Consider the following 17378-nt stretch of genomic DNA (forward strand, 5'->3'; position numbering starts at 1 on the left):
GATTCAACAACCCTGGATCATATAGTACTGCAGTTATTGAAACGAACTGTGTATAAGTAGACCCACACAGTTCAAACTGGTTTTATCCAATGGTAAATCATATATACACTTCATCTTCTTTATCCATTACTTAGATTGTTTCCATATCTTGAAAGTGTTAGTCACTCAGTTGTGTCCGACTCTTTGTGACCTCATGGACTGTGGCCCGCTAGGCTCCTCTGTCCATGGAATTCTCCAGACAAGAATACTGGATAGCCTTTTCCTTCTCCAGGGGATCTTTCTGACCCAGGGATCGAATCTGCATCTCTTATGTCTCCTGCATTGGCAGACAGGTTCATTACCACTAGCGCCACCTGGGAAACCCAAGATTGCTTTATCATGCTTTATTTTACTTTCATTCTCAAAGGATAATTTCACTGAACAAAGAATTCTTGACCCTTTTCTTTCACCACTTTCAGCCACCAGGCAGCCCTCACATATCTTGGTTATTGTAAAGAAAGCTGCCATGTACATGGGGGTGCAGATATTTCTTTGAGATACTGATTTCATTTCCCTAGGATATGTACCCAGAAATGGGATTGTTGGATCATATGGTAGTCCTAATGTTAATTTATTGAGGAACCTTCATACTGTTTCTATAGTGGCTGTACCACTTTATATTTCTACTAACCATGTTTTATGTATCTTTGTCAACTCTTGGTTCCCTGGTGAATCAGATGGTAAAGAGTCTGCCTGCAATGCAGGAGACCTGGGTTTGACCCTTGGGTCAGGAAGATCCCCTGGAGAAGGGAATGGCTGTCCACTCCAATATTCTTCCCTGGAGAATCCCATAGACAGGGGAGCCTGGTGGGCTACAGTTCATGAGGTCGCAAGAACTGGATTTGACTGAGCAACTAACACTTTCACTTCACTTTCAACACTTGGTATGTCTTGTCTTTTTGATCACATTCTCAAAGGTGAGAGATGTTATGTCCTTGTGATTTTGATTTTAATTTTTATGGTAATTAGTAATGCTAGCACCTTTTCATGTACTTATGACTATTTGTGTGCCTTGTATTCAGTTCCTCTACCCATTTTTAAATTGAATTGTTTTTTGTTTTGTTACTGAGTTCCTTATATATTTTGGATATTAACCACCTATCAGACACATGATTTTCAATTTTTTCTCCTCTTTCATAGGTTACCTTTTCATTTTATTGATTGTTTATTTTGCTGTACAGATGTTTTTTAGTTTGATGTAACCCTACTTAATTGTTTTTACTTTTTATTTTGCTTGTGCTTTTGATGTCATATTAAAAAAAATACCTGCTGAGACTATTTCCCTATGTTTTCTTCTAGGATTTTTATGGTTTCATGTCCTGTGTTTTAAGTCTTTGATTTAAAAGTGTGGGTTGTGTACAATAGGAGTGCAATTTTATTTGGTATGTGATTATGTGGTTTTTCCCAATACCTTTTGTTGAAGAGTTTATCCTTTCTTCATTGAGTGTTCTTGACTCTGTTGTCAAATATTGGTTGACTGTGTATGTGAGGGTTTGTTTCTGGCCCTTAACTATGTTTTATTGGTCTATGAATCTTTTCTTAGGCCAATGTCATACTGTTTTGATTAATAAATCTTTGCACCATACTTTGAAATTAGGAAGTGTTATGCCTCCAATTTTCTTAGTCTTTCTCAGGATCACTTTGGCTATTCAGGGTCTTTTTCAGTTTCATACAAATTTTAAGATTGTTTTTTCTATTTCTGTGAAAAATGCCATTGGAATTTTGATAAGGATTGCATTGAATCTATAGGTAGTTTTGGGTAGCATGGGCATTTTAACAGTATTGATTTTTCTGATCCATGAACACAAGATATCTTTCCATTTGTTTGCATCTCTTCAATTTCTTTCCTCCAAGCCTTGTAGTTTTCAGTGTACTTGGTTAAATTTATTCACAAGTATTTATTGTTTTTGATGCTACTGTGAATGGGATTATTTTCTTTATTTCTTTTTCAGATATTTTATTTTAGTGTATGGAAACACAACTGGTTTGTATATGCTGATATTTTATCCTACAACATTATTAAATTTGTTGATTAGTGATAATGGTTCTTTTGGTGGAGCCTTCAAAATTTTCTATATATAAGGTCAAATCATCTATAGAAAAAATTTTACTTATTTCTTTCCAATTTGGATGCCTTTTATCTCCTTTTCTTGTCAACTGTTGTGGTTTTGACTTCCAATACTGTGTTGAATAGAAGTAGTGAGAGTAGGCATCATTGTCTTTTTGAACTTAGATGAAAAGCTTTCAACCTTTCACCACTGAGTGTGATATTATGCATGGGTTTGTCAAATATGGCCTTTATTATTTTCACATACTTCTCTTCTATACCTAAGATTTTTCTTTTTATTTTCATGAATGGATGTTGTATTTTTTAAAATGTTTTTCTACATCTGTTGAGATGATCACATGATTTTGCGGAGTATTTATTTAGTGATTTATGTTGTTGAACCGTCCTTGCATCTCAGGGATAAGTCCCACTTGATCATGGCATATACTCCGTTTAATGTGTCATTGAATTAAACTTGATAATATTTTGTTAATATTATTACATTGATATTTATCAATTAAGGGAAATTGGCCTGTAGTTTTCTTTTTTTTTCCTTATAGTTCCTTATCTGGCATTGGTATCAGGTAATGCTGGCCTCATAAAATGAATTTAGGAGTATTTCCTCCTCTTTAATTTTTTGGAAGAGTTTGAGAAAGACTGTCATTTAACTCTTCTTTACTTATTTGCTAGAATTCACTACTGAAACCATCTGGTTCTGGGCTTTTCTTTGTTAAGAGATTTCTGATTAATGATTAAATCTCCTTACTTATAATTGGTTTAAGATTTTCTGTTTCTTCATGATTCAATCGTAATAAACTGTATATTTCAATGAATTTCTCCATGTTCTCTGTTACAGAATTTGTCGGTATATAATTGTTCATAGTCTCTTACTATTTTTTGAATTTCTGCCTACTCTTTCTTTCATTTCTTTTTGTCCCCTTAGACTAGTTAAATGCTTGTCAGTTTTATCTTTAATATCTCGCTCCACAGCCTTTTGTCTCCTTGGTCCTCTCAGTTGGTTTTAAATATCGCATTTCACGTGTCTCTTCTCTGATATTATTTCCTTCATTCTGCTTCGGTGGACTTCGTTTGTTCCTTCAAGTGTAAAGTTATTGTTTATTTGAGATCTCTTTTTTTCCTTAATGTAGGCATTTATCACTATAAACTTTTATCCTGGAACTATTTTTGCTGCATCCCATAGGTTTGGGTATGTTTTATTTTCATTTGTTTCAAAATTATTTTTATCTCCCTGTTGATTTTTTTCTTTGACTCCTTGGTTGCTCAGAAGTGTGTTGTTTATTTCCACATACTTGTGATTTTTTTTCAGCTTTCCTTCTACTATTGATTTCTAGTTTCATACCACTGTGGTAAGAAAAGATACTTGATATGATGTTAACCTTCTCAGATTTGTTAAGTCTTGTTTTGTGACATATCATCCTCTATCCTGGAGAATATTCCATGTGAACTTGAGAAGAATGTGAATTCTACTCAGTCGGATGGAATGTTCTGTATATGTTTATTAGGTTCATTTGATCTAAAGGATATTTCAAGCCCAACATTTCCTTATTGATGATCTGGATGATCTATTTATCTGGATGATCTGTTTAATGTTGAAAGTGAGGTATTGGATTCCCTTATAATATTTTATTATTATCTATTTCTCTCTTTCTCATCTGTTAGTTGGAGAAGAAAATGGCAACCCACTCCAGTATTCTTGCCTGGAGAATCCCAGGGATGGAGGAGCCTGATGGGCTGCAGTCTATGGGCTTGCACAGAGTCGGACACGACTGAAGCGACTTAGCAGTAGAAGCAGCAGCATCTGTTAGTATTAACTTAATATATTTAGATGCTCTAATATTAGGGATATGTATATCCCTAATGTAATTATCATATCTTCTTAATAAAATGACACCTTTACCATTATGTAATAACTTTTGTCTCTTCATACAGTTTTTGGCTAAAGGTATGTTTTCTCTGATATAAGTGTAACTACCTTGCTCTTTTGGTCTCCACTGTCATGGAATATCATTTTACCTTCCTTCACTTTGAGCCTTTGTGTGTTCTTAGAGCTGAAATTAGTCTCTTGTAGGTACATAGAGTTGTGTCTTGTTTTTTCAAATCCATTCAGACACTCTATGCTTTTTGATTGGAGAATTTAATTAATTTACATTTAGAGTACCTGTTGATACATATGGACTTTCTAGTGACATCTTATTGCCTTCTGACTGTTTTGTAGTTCCCTTGTTTCTTTCTTCCTCTCTTTCTGTCTTCCTTTGTGAATTGATGATTTTCTGTAGTGTTATGATTTGATTCCCTTCTCTTTATCTTTTGCAAATCTATTGTAGAATTTTGCTTTGTGGTTACCATGAGCTTACACAAAACATCTTATAGGTATCAGTTCAGTTCAGTTCAGTTGCTCAGTCATGTCTGACTCTTTGTGAGCCCATGGACTGCAACACGCCAGGCCTCCCTGTCCATCACCAATGACCGGAGTTTACTCAAACTCATGTCCATTGAGTCAGTGATGCCATCCAATCATCTCATCCTCTGTCAACCCCCTCTCTTTCTGTCTTCAATCTTTCCCAGCATCAGGGTCTTTTCAAATGCGTTAGTTCTTCACATCAGGTGGCCAAAGTATTGGAGTTTCAGCTTCAACATCAGTCCTACCAGTGAACACCCAGGACTGATCTCCCTTAGGATAGACTGGTTGGATCTCCTTGCTGTCCAAGGAACTCTCAAGAGTCTTCTCCAACACCACAGTTCAAAAGTATCAATTCTTCAACGCTCAGCTTTCTTTATAGTCCAACTCCCACATCCATACATGACCACTGGAAAAACCATAGCCTTGACTAGATGGACCTTGTTGGCAAAGTAATGTCTCTACGTTTTAATATGCTGTCTAGGTTGGTCATAACTTTCCTTCCAAGGAGTAAGCGTCTTTTAATTTCATGGCTGCAATCACCATCTGCATCTTCCTCTCTTTTTCTGGAACTCCAATAGTTTGCATATTGTTTCCTTTGGTTGTATTCCATAGATTATATAGGCTTTCTTCACTTTTTTTCCTTTGTTGTTCTCTGTCTGGATAATTTCAAAGTTCTTATCTTTCAACTTTTATGTTTTTCTTGCTGTTGATACTCTCTATTACAATTTTCATTTTATTTGTTGCATTTTTCAGATCCAGCATGCTCTTTTGGTTCTTTTTTTAATGATTTCATCTCTTTGCTAAATTTCTCATTTGCATTTAAAGTAGTAGTCATCTCTTCTAGTCTTTACTAACTGCCTTTGGGAGAGAAACACCTTCTATTAGTCCTGCTAGGGACTCTGAGATTTTCTCAGACATTCTGTGGATTCACCTACAAATTGCTTTTGTTGGACAGGAGGCAGAGAAGCATAAACAAGGTATATCTTAGCCATGAATCTGAGGTCACTACTACATATACTCTTGAGTAAATCCTTTCTCTTCTCTGGACCTCTGTTTTCTTTTCTGAACAATGAGGATCTTGTAAAGATTGCATTTGAGGATACTTCCAACTCTGAAATGCCATAGGTTTATTAGCCACTAAAACCTCAATGGGAATTGATTAATTTTATGTTTCTAGTCATGAAAAATTCCATAGTGAATTCATAGGATTCATGTATTTACAATGGCGAGGCTTCTGGTTGCTAGTGACAGAAACTAACTTGGGATAATTTAGGTTAAAAAAGAGAATTTATTGATAGGATACAAGGAGCAGAATGTCACGGAACTTTAGGACAAGAATAGAGCTATGTACCAGGAAAGAGTTTGAACTAGGCATAGAAAACCTTTGGGAATTGTTCTCTATTAATTAGGATTAGGTGATTGGTGAATGGGGTGGTTGGTTTGTGGACTGGACAGGCACTCCCCAAAGTGTCCTCTGAACCTAGATTTTTGATTTCTGTTTGGGACAGCTGTCACAGAAGTGGGGGGAAGGAAGCGGACTTGATCAGATGTGCCTGGTCCTGAGAGGTGGTCTCTTTGAAGTTCTCTGATCCTTGGGTATGGAGACATAGGAATGTGGGTATCTGAAAGAATTAGGGAGAGGGTTTGTATGTGTGATAAACTTCAATCTGGGTCACATTAAGGCAACAAACACACCTTATTGGGTTCTTTTGCTGGGTTGGTACTTAGGCTTGGTCATGGGCTGGCTCCTAGTAGAAAACCTGCAATAGGTTTTTCCCCTGGTCAAACCAAAATGGGAAAAAAGAGGGACAGAATGTCTTTGCTAATAAGGAAGGTTCTTAGTGGAGTTAAGGGAATTATGGGCCATCTGGCTACCCTCCCCCATGATGTGAAAGGTTGGTTGGTGAAACCAGATTGGAGCTGATCTGGGTAGAGTAGGGACTGCCTAACCCCACTCCAGAGTGTCTTCATCTCCTCATCTTTCTGCTGCAGAGTGAAGGTCGCTGGACTAGGACCCCAGGGCTCTAGACTGCCATCAAGATGGTGGGTGATGGCCCCTACCTTATCTCTGATCTGGACCGGCGAGGCCAGCGGAGATCATTTTCAGAGAGATATGACCCCAGCCTGAAGACCATGATCCCAGTGAGACCCTATGCAAGGTAAGTCAGGAGGAGGATTGAAGGGAAGTTTGGGCAGAACTCCCAGGAATCATTTCCAACTCATCAGGACAGTGAACATTGCCCCTGCTCCCCATGTTGCTGCTCTGTATGCTTGTACTTTTGGCCTTCCAACCATCCATCCATCCATTTTTAAAATTTATTGACCATTCAATTCAAGAATCCTCCTTTCCTTTGGTGAAAAGGAGGCAACAGCAAATGTTTCAGGAGAGCTTTCCAGGTGCCAGGACCTGTTTGGGTGCTTTACAAACATCTTCTCATTCACTCCTTACAACCATCCTGGAGGTGTTGTGATTATATTTATCTGATGTGTGAATAAGTGAGGCACAGAAAAGTTAAATAACATGCACAAAGTTAATCACGTAGGTATTACTTTGCAACAAACTGCCTCTGGACTTAGTAGCCTAAAACAATCACCATTTCTTTAGCTTAAAATTTTATAAGTGGTTCAGCAACTTGAGCTAAATAAACGGTGATTGTTTTAGGTTTGACTTGATTTTCTTATGCGTTGCTGGTCAGCAAGATGGCTGTTCTTCTGGGGGTGATAGGCTAGGGGAAGGTGGGCCCCATGGACTATGAACTTCCAGCAAGCTAGCCTGCACCAGGTTCACCATTTCTTTCACTGCATTCTATTGGCCAAATCAAGTCACATGTAAGCCCAGATTCAAGGTGTGGAGAAACAGATCTGACGTCTTGAAGGAAGAAGCTGCAAGGGTCTGGGACACAGATGGAGAGAGAGAATTGGGTTGAATTGCAGAATAGGAACTTGGGAAGTCTGATTTCCAAGCTCACATGCTTAACTATAATGTGATATTATATTACTATATGTGTATTCTTAAATTACATTAACTATAATATTTTAAAAAGCTGCTTTTTCTCAGTGGTAAAGAATCTGCCTGCTAATGCAGGAGCACAGGAGATGAGGATTTGAATCCCATGGACAGAGGAGCCCGGGAGGCTAAAGTCTATGGGGTCACAAAGAGTCGGACATGACTGAGTGACTAAAAAACACATGCGTGCAAGCACACACACCTTTTCTACATGAGAAGTGCCCTATAACCTGTCCTCTGAGCAGCAGAAGGCCAAGTGGCATCTCTATGATGAGATGACATAGCACTGCTCTCGTTCTAGAATATGTAGACGAAAGACAAAGCTGTGAACCCTCTAAGGTGAGAGGTGAAGGTTGAAGAAGGGTCAGGGCACGGGCTACCATCTTTAGCTCCAGGCAGGAGAGCTGTGATTACCTACTGTTTTGGCTCTGTTCACAATTGTTTTGTGGAGAGGTAGTGTGATATAGTGTTTAAGAGAAAGATGGGAGTCAGCAAGTGTTGGTCTTGATTTCCTGCTTCACCACTGACTAGCTATAAGACTTTAGGCAAGTACTATAACCTCTTTTTGCCTTGATGTTCTTGTCTATGAAATGGGATCATAATATCACCCAAATACTTGGGCTGTTGTTAGGATTATATGATGCAATGCATCAAAGTTATCCTTTGGGAAATGTTTACTATGTACCAGGCACATAGTATTAATACCTTATTAATATTATCTTAGCTGGGGTTCTCCCAAAAGCAGAGCATGAATCAAAACTTGGATGCAAGTAGCTTATTTGGGAGGTGATATCAAGAAGCAGGAGGAAAGATTTAGGGAGAGTGAAGCAGGGAAGGAGAACACGTGGTATATTTTCCGTGTCACTGCTTGTAGACGTGGGGACTGGATTCTACTAGGCCCCCTCCAGAAGTATACAATTTTCTACCCATAGGATGGGAGGTGGGGGCATTTGTCTGTGGGCTCTTTTACTCCATTAGTTAGGTTTTCTTCTTGGGGGCGTTGAATGTGAAAGTGAAGTCGCTCAGTCATGTCCGACTCTCCTGCGACCCCATGGACTGTAGCCTATCACAATCCTCCATCCATGGGATTTTCCAGGCAAGAGTACTGGAGTGGGTTGCCATTTCCTTCTCCAGAGGATCTTCCCAACCCAGGGATTGAACCCGGGTCTCCTGCATTGTAGGCAGACACTTTACCGTCTGAGCCATCATTAGCCCCCTGCAATTCTGGACTATACTTATGCTCTGAGAAGACCCTGAAGGTAGTGAAAAGAGCCACAGCACACCTGTGAGATGGGACGCTGTCTGCAGAGCCCAAGCTGCAGAGTGTTGTCCTCCACAGCTGAGATTGGAGGTGAATGTGACAAAGTCTACACAAAGTCTGTGACTCAGAGCATCTTGACAGCATCTGCTACAAGTACAAAGCTCTTCCAGGGCCTGGAATATAGCAAACACTCAGCAATTAGTAGATAACACCCTGTGTCTCTGACTCTTATTCCATCTTATATGGTTAATTCCTCAAGGGCAGAAACACATCTCTTCCTCCTCCCTTATTGCTTTTCTTTTTCCCTTCCTTCTACCTCCCCTGTCCTCCTTCTTTATCTGCTAGCTAATATTTATATCATAGTTGTTGTTTAGTAGCTAAGTTGTGTCCAGCTCTTGCGACTCATGGACTCTAGCCCACCAGGCTCCTCTGTCCATGGGATTTCCCAGGCAAGAGTACTGGAGTGGGGGGCCATTTCCTCCTCCAGGGATCTTCTCGACCCAGGGACTGAACCTGCGTCTCCCGCACTGGTAGGCAGATTCTTTACCAGTAGCTCCACCAGGGGAGCCTGGTATTGTGTAGTAGCTTACATACATTAATCCATTCAATCCCCACTATAAACCATGAGTTTGACTTTAGCTCTTGCCTCCTTGGGCAGGCTCACCCCCACACCCTGCTCTGACTCTCCCCATCCTCCCAAGAGCAAAAGTCAGGCACCCAACTCCTCTGATGATCAGCTACCTGGTCTCCATTTCCTCATGCCAAATGAAGCAGGTACCCTCTTTCCCCTGGGGTGGTCATGGCTGAATGTTTAACAGTTGGCCCACTAAAAGAATTCCCTTGTTTGTGGCACTTCTCATTTTTTATGGTGTAAATTCTGCCACCATGGCTGATTTCAACATGCTGTCACTGATTGCAAAGTTGAGAAGGAATACATGGTAACAGAGTCCTATTACGTGTGCTGTTTCCGCCACAGAGGTCATAGACTTACATAATCTAAAGAACAGATATGAGTAAAATCCAGTAAAATAATCTAGGAAGCTATGAGTTTTGCATATTGATTGCATTTATCTTTAAGATACTTACATTTATGTAATTTAGTTTTTAATACTGGCTATGTTTAAGAACTGACTTGCAAAATTCCTAACAATAGAACAATCAGCTCTTACCAGCTAGTAGGAGCTGGCCCAGCACACCGCTGCTCACAGGGCTGTGATGTGAGTCACAACCTGAGAGTGGCTATGGTTATCACTGTAGTTAAGAATTCTAGCCAGGGACTCAAGGCAAGGACCCCAACATCCTGGGACGCTGAGCGTTTTGCCTGTTTTAGGTTGGCACCCAACCCTGTGGATGACGCAGGGCTCCTCTCGTTTGCGACCTTCTCCTGGCTCACACCAGTGATGGTGCGAGGCTACCAGCACACGCTGACTGTGGACACCCTGCCCCCCCTGTCGCTGTATGACTCATCTGACACCAATGCCAAAAGGTACGAGGATTTGTTTGGTCTGTTTCGTCTAGCGAGGAGCCCACCTTGGAAAGGGATCTGCGAGCCCTTTTATGTGCTCCCGTTTCCCCACGTGGAAATCTACACCCACCAGTCTTGGTGGCCATTCTCCCTGGCTCATCTCTGAGATGTGGGCTGGGCTGACTGGGCTAATATTCCACAGTTTTGACTGGCAAAATCATACTTTTCATTTGTTCCTGGCCTAGTCTCCGGGGAGGTGAATACTGGGGAGAGATGGAGGGGAGAAAGAGCTTCTTGAGAGCTTGAGGCTCCAGGACCACCCTGGCACAGCTGTCAGCTGGTTTGTAGGATCACCGCATCAGGACAGGAGTGGCTGGAATCTCACTTTGCTCTGTGCTGGCTGGACTCCACCCGGACTGCTGTCTGCCGTGTCAGGCATGGTGTTTTATTCACTTTAAAAATTGTCATTGGACTTTAAAAAATTTTTTATTTTATATTGAAGTATAGCTGATTACCAGCGCTGTATTAGTTTCAGGTGTTACCACGAAGTGATTCAGTTATACACATACATGTATCTATTGTTTTTCAAATTCTTTTCCCATTTAGGTTATTACAGAACACTGTGGACTTTCATATTACAAAATATGTTTCGGTTGAACCAAATGAGATACCTGATAATTTTGACTTGCCAAAACATACATTTCAGTGGTTCAACCTAATTCAGATTCATTACAGAAATGTTAAAGTAACAGAAGTTTAAGCAGTGGAAGTACCCCCACCATACGCCCACCCTACTCCCCAGAGGTCAACACTGTTAAATGCTGGTTTGCATCTGTCTGGAATTTTTTTTACTCTGATTAAACACACCCTGTGCTACCATCTTCTGCAGATCAATACCTCTTCTTCTTTCCTACTCACAGGTCATCGTTTTTCCTTTGAAGAAAAAATGATGCGTACTATTTCATGGTTAACCATTTTGCTATTTTCAGTTAAGAGTTTATAAAGATTTTCCCACTGGACAAAAACCTCCTGCTGTGCAGCCCAGTTCCTTCATTCTAATGGCTGCATTGTTTTAAGCAATGGGGAAGCTCTCGAAGTCATTTCTCTGCATTTGTTTCTTCTGGAATTCTCCTTCTTTTTGGTCTATATGCTTGAAGGGCTGTGAGTTCCAATCATGCTCCTACAATTGTGCCTTCGCATCCCCTTATCCATGTCCTGAAGAAAACTCAGTCAGAGGTAGTTTCCAAAATCTATAGTCCAGGGAGCACAGAGAGAAATGGGCTGGACCAGTGTCTGTGGAGTACCAGGATTTCCTTCTATCTCTCTCTCGCTGCCTTCCATCTACCCAACGTCAGCTTAGATCCTTTTCCAAACACATGCTTGACAACCTTAATAACATGTGATCTTCAGTCCATGCCTCTCTTCCAGAGTTCATACACCCTTTCTTCTGAGTTCATACATCCACCATCCAACAGGACTTGGATGATTCACAAGTATCCTACATCAAAAGCTATGTTCTTGATCCTCAGCCCCACCTGATGATATTCCCTTTTCCCATCTCTGTCAACTCCATTCCCACTGTTCTCCTTCTCTCCCATATCTAATCATCAGTAAGTCCTAATGTCTCCACTGTCTACCTTTCTATAAATTCACAGCTACCTCCCACCTGGATGCCCATGGTCTTCCACGGTGGTCTCCCTGCTCCCCACCCACTCCCTGCTCACCCACTATTCTCACAGCAGCCAGATGTTCCTTTAGATATGTAAAGAAATCTTGTCACATCAGCTTAAAAACCTGCAGTGGCTTCCTTTGCACTTGGAATGAAATCTAATCTCCTTCCTGAGAACTGTGAGGTCCCATGAGATCTGGCCCAGCTTTGCCTCCCCATGTCCCTACATGCCTGGCACACTGGCCTCTTTCTGATCTTTGACATGGACAAACTCCTCCTTGCCCTGGATATTTTCCTCTTGATTTCTCTGTCGCCTCTGTGTTTCTGTCACAACTGGTATTGCACCAGGGACAGGCAGGAGGAGGAAATAAGGGCCTGGAAAGAGCCCAAATGCCAGGGCTCTAGCCACTGCCACTCCCAAGTCCCATCCATCCTATAAAACAGTGGTCCCCAGTTATTTTGGCATCAAGGACCAGTTTTGTGGAAGACAGTTTTTCCATGGATCAGGGATGAGGGGATTGGTTTCATATTACATATTATTGGTTTCATATTACATATTACATATAATAAGCATATTACATTTATTGTGAACTTTATTTGTATTATTATTACATTGTGGTATATAATTAGATAATTATAGAACTCACCTTAATGCAGAATCAGTAGGAGCTCACCAGTTCAGTTCAGTTCAGTCTCTCAGTCGTGTCCAACTCTTTGCGACCCCAGGAGCCCACCAGATGCAGCTTAATTTTCCTTTGCCACTCGCTGATAGGGTTTTGATATGAGTCTGGAAGCAATTGATTTATTGTGGTCTCTGCAGTCAAATCTCTCTGCTCTGATAATCTATATTTGCAGCCACTCCCCAGCACTAGCATCACCACCTCAGCTCCACCTCAGATCATCAGGCATTAGAGTCTCATAAGGAGCGTGTAACCTAGATTCCTTGCATGTCCAGTTCACAGTAGGGTTCATGCTCCTATGAGAATCTAATGCCATCACTGATCTGACAGGAGGCAAAGTTCAGGCAGTAATGTGAGCGATGGGGAACAGCTGTAAATACAGATGAAACCAGCTGCTCACCTCCTGCTGTGCAGCCCAGTTCCTAGCAGGCCACAGACTGGTATCGGTTTGCGGCCCAGGGGTTGGGGACCCCTGCTGTCAAAGAAGAGAGAACTAATACTGTTCTGAAGCTGCCACTGCCAGGGAGGTGGGTTGTGGATTCTTGCAATGTTTTATCCATCAGCATAGCTTTCAACAGCAAGTGGGAATATAAGCCCCTTTCCTTCTTCCTGTTCTTTTGTCACAGATTTCGAATCCTTTGGGATGAAGAGGTAGAAAGGATGGGTCCTGAGAAAGCCTCTCTAGGCCGAGTGGTCTGGAAATTCCAGAGGACGCGTGTTTTGATGGATATCGTGGTCAACATTCTGTGCATTATCATGGCAGCCATAGGGCCGGTGAGTGCAGTGGCCCTTCTTTGGCCTTGTCTCCCAGGTTCCCAGACTGGCAAAGAATGTTATTAGTTACTCTCTCTATAAGCTGGTGGGTTTAGTTCATTGTCGTTATCTTTGCGCTCCTTGGGGGAGAATTTTCATAAAGCTAATCCTTGTCAAGCACGGCAGCTACCACTGAAATTAATTAAAACGTTTGCCTCATAAAGTCTGCTTGCTGACATTATCTGAAGCCTCCTGTACCTACCTCAAACCCCAGCGGCATTCTCCTCTCCCCACCGCACTGTTTTACAGACAGTTCTCATTCACCAAATCCTCCAGCAGACCGTAAGCATCTCCAGGAAGGTCTGGATTGGCATTGGCCTGTGCACAGCCCTTTTCACTACTGAGTTTACCAAAGTCCTCTTTTGGGCCCTCGCCTGGGCCATAAATTACCGCACGGCAATCCGACTGAAGGTGGCCATCTCCACCTTGGTTTTCGAAAACCTGGTGTCCTTCAAGACGCTGACACACATCTCTGTTGGTGAGGTAAGCTGGTCCAGAAGGAGTCTAACTTTAGGAAACTGCTTTCTGAGTTTTCTGAATATGTGTGAGGTGTGCTTCCTGGATGGAATATCTGCCCCTCTTTTGGTTGTCTATGTCCTGTACATCATTCCCCATCTTCCTGCTAAGTGAAGTGGCGGACACTCAAAACGCCAGAAGAATTCAGAGAAAGGAGGACTCCATTCGAGCTGGAGAATTTGGAAAGGCTTCCCTGTTCCAGTTGGAACAGGGCTTAGGGGTGACCTCATTCAGTCCCTTTGATTGTCAGTGAGACCATCAAAGCGGTACAGAGCATGCTACGGCATTTAATAAAACCGATTGACTAATGGATCTGATGATTCCAGCTATGTAGTATTTTGGATGCCAAGTCACAACAAAGACCATGCCTGTTGGACTTCAGAGTTGACATTTCTTTAAGCCCTTAATCCTTAGCAATGAAACCTTCACCTTTTATATGAGAATATTTCCCTGGCCAAGGGAACCCTAGGTAGTGTGAGATAAGGGAAGAGACTGTCTCTTTCTTACAGTTGCTCTTTCAGTTTGTTTAAAGCATCCGGTATCAATTATGATTCAATTCACTTGCATAAAACCAAAACCCCCAAATAACAGTGGATTAAACAGGATGAATTTATTTCACTCTATGTAAAAGGAGTCTGGAAGAGGGTGATCCAGGGCTGGAATGGGGACTTCCAGGCTCTTCTATCTTTCTTTATCACTACCTTAGTACGTGGTTTCCATAACTGTTCAGGATGAAAACTGCAGGTCCAGACATCCCAGTCATGTCTCAGAGAACTGGTAGGAGGAAGCAGAGAAGAGAAAGGGATATGTCTTCCAAGTCGAGTTGGCTCTCTGTCGGAATTCATCCCCAAAGCTCCACGGGATACCTTGGCTTGTGTCTCATCGCCCTTAGCATAGCCACACGGTCACAATGCTGCCACAAAACAGGCTTGGAAATGTGGTCTTTTTCCTGGGCCCATGGATGCCCTGATTAAGCAGGGTTGTGCTAACAAGGAAGGAGAGAGAGCTGTCAGGTAGACAGCGGGCCTTGCCGATGTACTCCTAGGTGGTATTTATGCCTTTCTTCATTGGGATTCTCAGTCCTAAAAGACTGGCTTCTCCAGAGTCAGACTAGAACGAAACTCACAAAACTCACTGGGTTGGTTCTCTGATGACCTCCAACTCCTTTAAGGTAGTTTTCCCTCTCCTTCCACAGATCCCCCAGCCATTCCAAGAGTCGTCCATTGAGGAAATGTTCAGGTGGCCCTTCCAAAGCCTGAACCCGTGTGCTTTCTTTCCAGGTGCTCAATATACTATCAAGTGATAGTTATTCCTTGTTTGAAGCTGCCTTGTTTTGTCCCTTGCCAGCCACCATCCCTATCCTAATGGCTGTCTGTGCAGTGTACGCCTTTTTCATTCTGGGGCCCACAGCTCTCATCGGGATATCAGTGTATGTGCTATTCATCCCCATCCAGGTAATGGCAGGTCTTTGCAGTCGTATTTCACGCACACTCTCACTGAAGTGGGTAGAAGGCTTTGCTTCCAGGGCCTGTCCCTGAAACCTGAGCCCATGGGCAGTATAGTTTTTAAAGAACTTGAATTTGAATACCCTTGGGGAGCGGGACATGCTTCTTCAGTTTGTCAAAGTCCCCAGTACTTCCCTTGTATCCTGGTGATTTGTGCATATGTATCACCTGGCCAGACTCAGGTTGTGTCCCCAGAGAACATTGACCACAACTCAGTGGAAGGATTCAGTTGAGAATCTCTCCCTTAGAGCTTTTCCTGGCACTTACACTCTGATCCCTGGATTTTCAGGCAACTAAGCAATTCTCTCTGAACACAGTTTGTACCTTGATTTCAGATGTTTATGGCTAAGCTCAATTCAGCTTTCCGACGATCAGCAATTTCAGTGACAGACAAGCGAGTTCAGACAATGAATGAGTTTCTGACCTGCATCAAGCTGATTAAAATGTATGCCTGGGAGAAATCTTTTACCAACACCATCCAAGGTAGGATGAGCAACTGCTGAAAGAACCACTTACCCTGTAGAGTGTGCTTTTCCAGTGGGTTCTTAAGATTCTGGGTCTGGGAATTCTGGAAACGGACTAAGGGGACCTCCAAGCTGGTCTGCAGGCTTTTCAAAAGAGTATAGCGATTTTGGAATAGACCCAGGCATCTCTTCTAGGGAACCCAAAGCTTAGTAGGCGAGTGGCATATGGTTTAGCCATACTGAGGCCGGTGAGTGCTTGGACTGGCCAGCTACCCTTCACAAAAATAATCCACTAAAGCATTATGAGCAGAAGAGCTGGCTCAGGCTATTTCATTGACTTGGAAACTATCCATATGAGCACATGTACACACTCACACTTATACATGTGTCCCCTCCTTGCTGGCAGCAGCCTCATCAGGATTGGATGTCCCACTGACTTGACATGCTTTAGGCAGATAGGAGAATGCATATATAGCTGTTTTGTTTTAAAGATGATATTAAAAACTTTCAAATAAAAATGCAAATCTAATTGCAGGAACATTTACATAATTGCTGACATAGACTCAGGTGGTTGACCGGTTAATGATCTGAACCACTGTTACAACTGACTCTCTGGATCTACAATTACACTTGTAGACCAGCCTATAATTGGACCCAAAGTTGTGTATCCACAGTTCAGAAAGTGGCTTTAGAAAATCTGCTTTTGAGCTTGCCAAAGGAAGGGTCCCAGGTTGGGACACTGGCAGCCTATGCACCCTCTTTCAAGAGCCAGAAATACTTCCGTGTACATTGAACTCACTTTAATACAATTTATTTGATGTGATTATATTTGATTCCATTTTATGTAATTCAGTGTATCTCAATTTAATTCAATAAATATGTACCAAGTTTCTACTATGTGCAAGGCCATGGGAGTCACACAAAATAATTAGAAAGGATCTCTATTTTTAAAATGGAGGAAGGATGAGCTAACTAAGTTCAAAAATAGCTATTAGTTTGTTGGCTCTACTTCTAGAATATATCCAGAATCTGTCTACTTCTCTTCATTCCACTGCCACCCCAGTCCAAGCCAATGTCCTCTCCCTTCCCATTTATGGGAAGAACTTCTAGATGCAATGCCTGCTTTCTGCCTGCCCTGTAAAATCCATGATGCACTCAACAGCCAGAATGACCTTTTAAAAATGTCGATCAGATCCTGTGTCTCCCCTGCTGAAAAATCTTTAGTGACTTCTTATCACACTTAAATGTTTTCAAACTTAGGACTTCTGAATGAAGTCCAGATTCCTTCCAATTGCATGTTAGATCTAGCACCATCTGACCCCTGACCTTATCACATCTTATCCCAGACCTTGATAACTCTGCATGAGCCACGTGAACCTTCTGTTTTTAGAACAGCATCCACATCCATTCATGCCTCAGGAGCTCTGCAGTTGCTGTTCCCTCTGCCCCGAATGTCTTCTGCTAGATGTTCGTGCTGACTTTATCTTAAT

General features: G+C 41.8%; 1 protein-coding gene across 38 annotated transcripts in view; it reads left to right on the forward strand.

Moving 5' to 3' along the window:
* Nucleotides 1-17378, forward strand: part of ABCC12 (ATP binding cassette subfamily C member 12) — an 81162-nt gene that overhangs the window by 15228 nt on the left and 48556 nt on the right. For 9 of the 38 annotated variants that reach the window (XR_014060606.1, XR_014060607.1, XM_081514182.1 and 6 more), the window contains exons 2-6: nucleotides 6501-6667; nucleotides 10107-10262; nucleotides 13217-13364; nucleotides 13653-13886; nucleotides 15760-15907. Coding sequence is in view for 23 of the 38 variants with exons in the window: in XM_081514182.1 (XP_081370308.1) it covers nucleotides 6549-6667; nucleotides 10107-10262; nucleotides 13217-13364; nucleotides 13653-13886; nucleotides 15760-15907 (805 nt within the window). In the remaining 15 variants the exon portion in view is untranslated. Of the gene's footprint in view, nucleotides 1-3766; nucleotides 3908-6500; nucleotides 6668-10106; nucleotides 10263-13216; nucleotides 13369-13652; nucleotides 13887-15199; nucleotides 15374-15759; nucleotides 15908-17378 lie in introns of those variants that run through there. The other 29 variants (XR_014060603.1, XR_014060604.1, XR_014060608.1 and 26 more) reach the window with 14 other exon arrangements.

Source organism: Giraffa tippelskirchi, chromosome 7 (assembly GCF_054371585.1).
Source record: "Giraffa tippelskirchi isolate mGirTip1 chromosome 7, T2T-mGirTip1v1.2.pri, whole genome shotgun sequence".
NCBI lineage: Eukaryota > Metazoa > Chordata > Mammalia > Artiodactyla > Giraffidae > Giraffa > Giraffa tippelskirchi.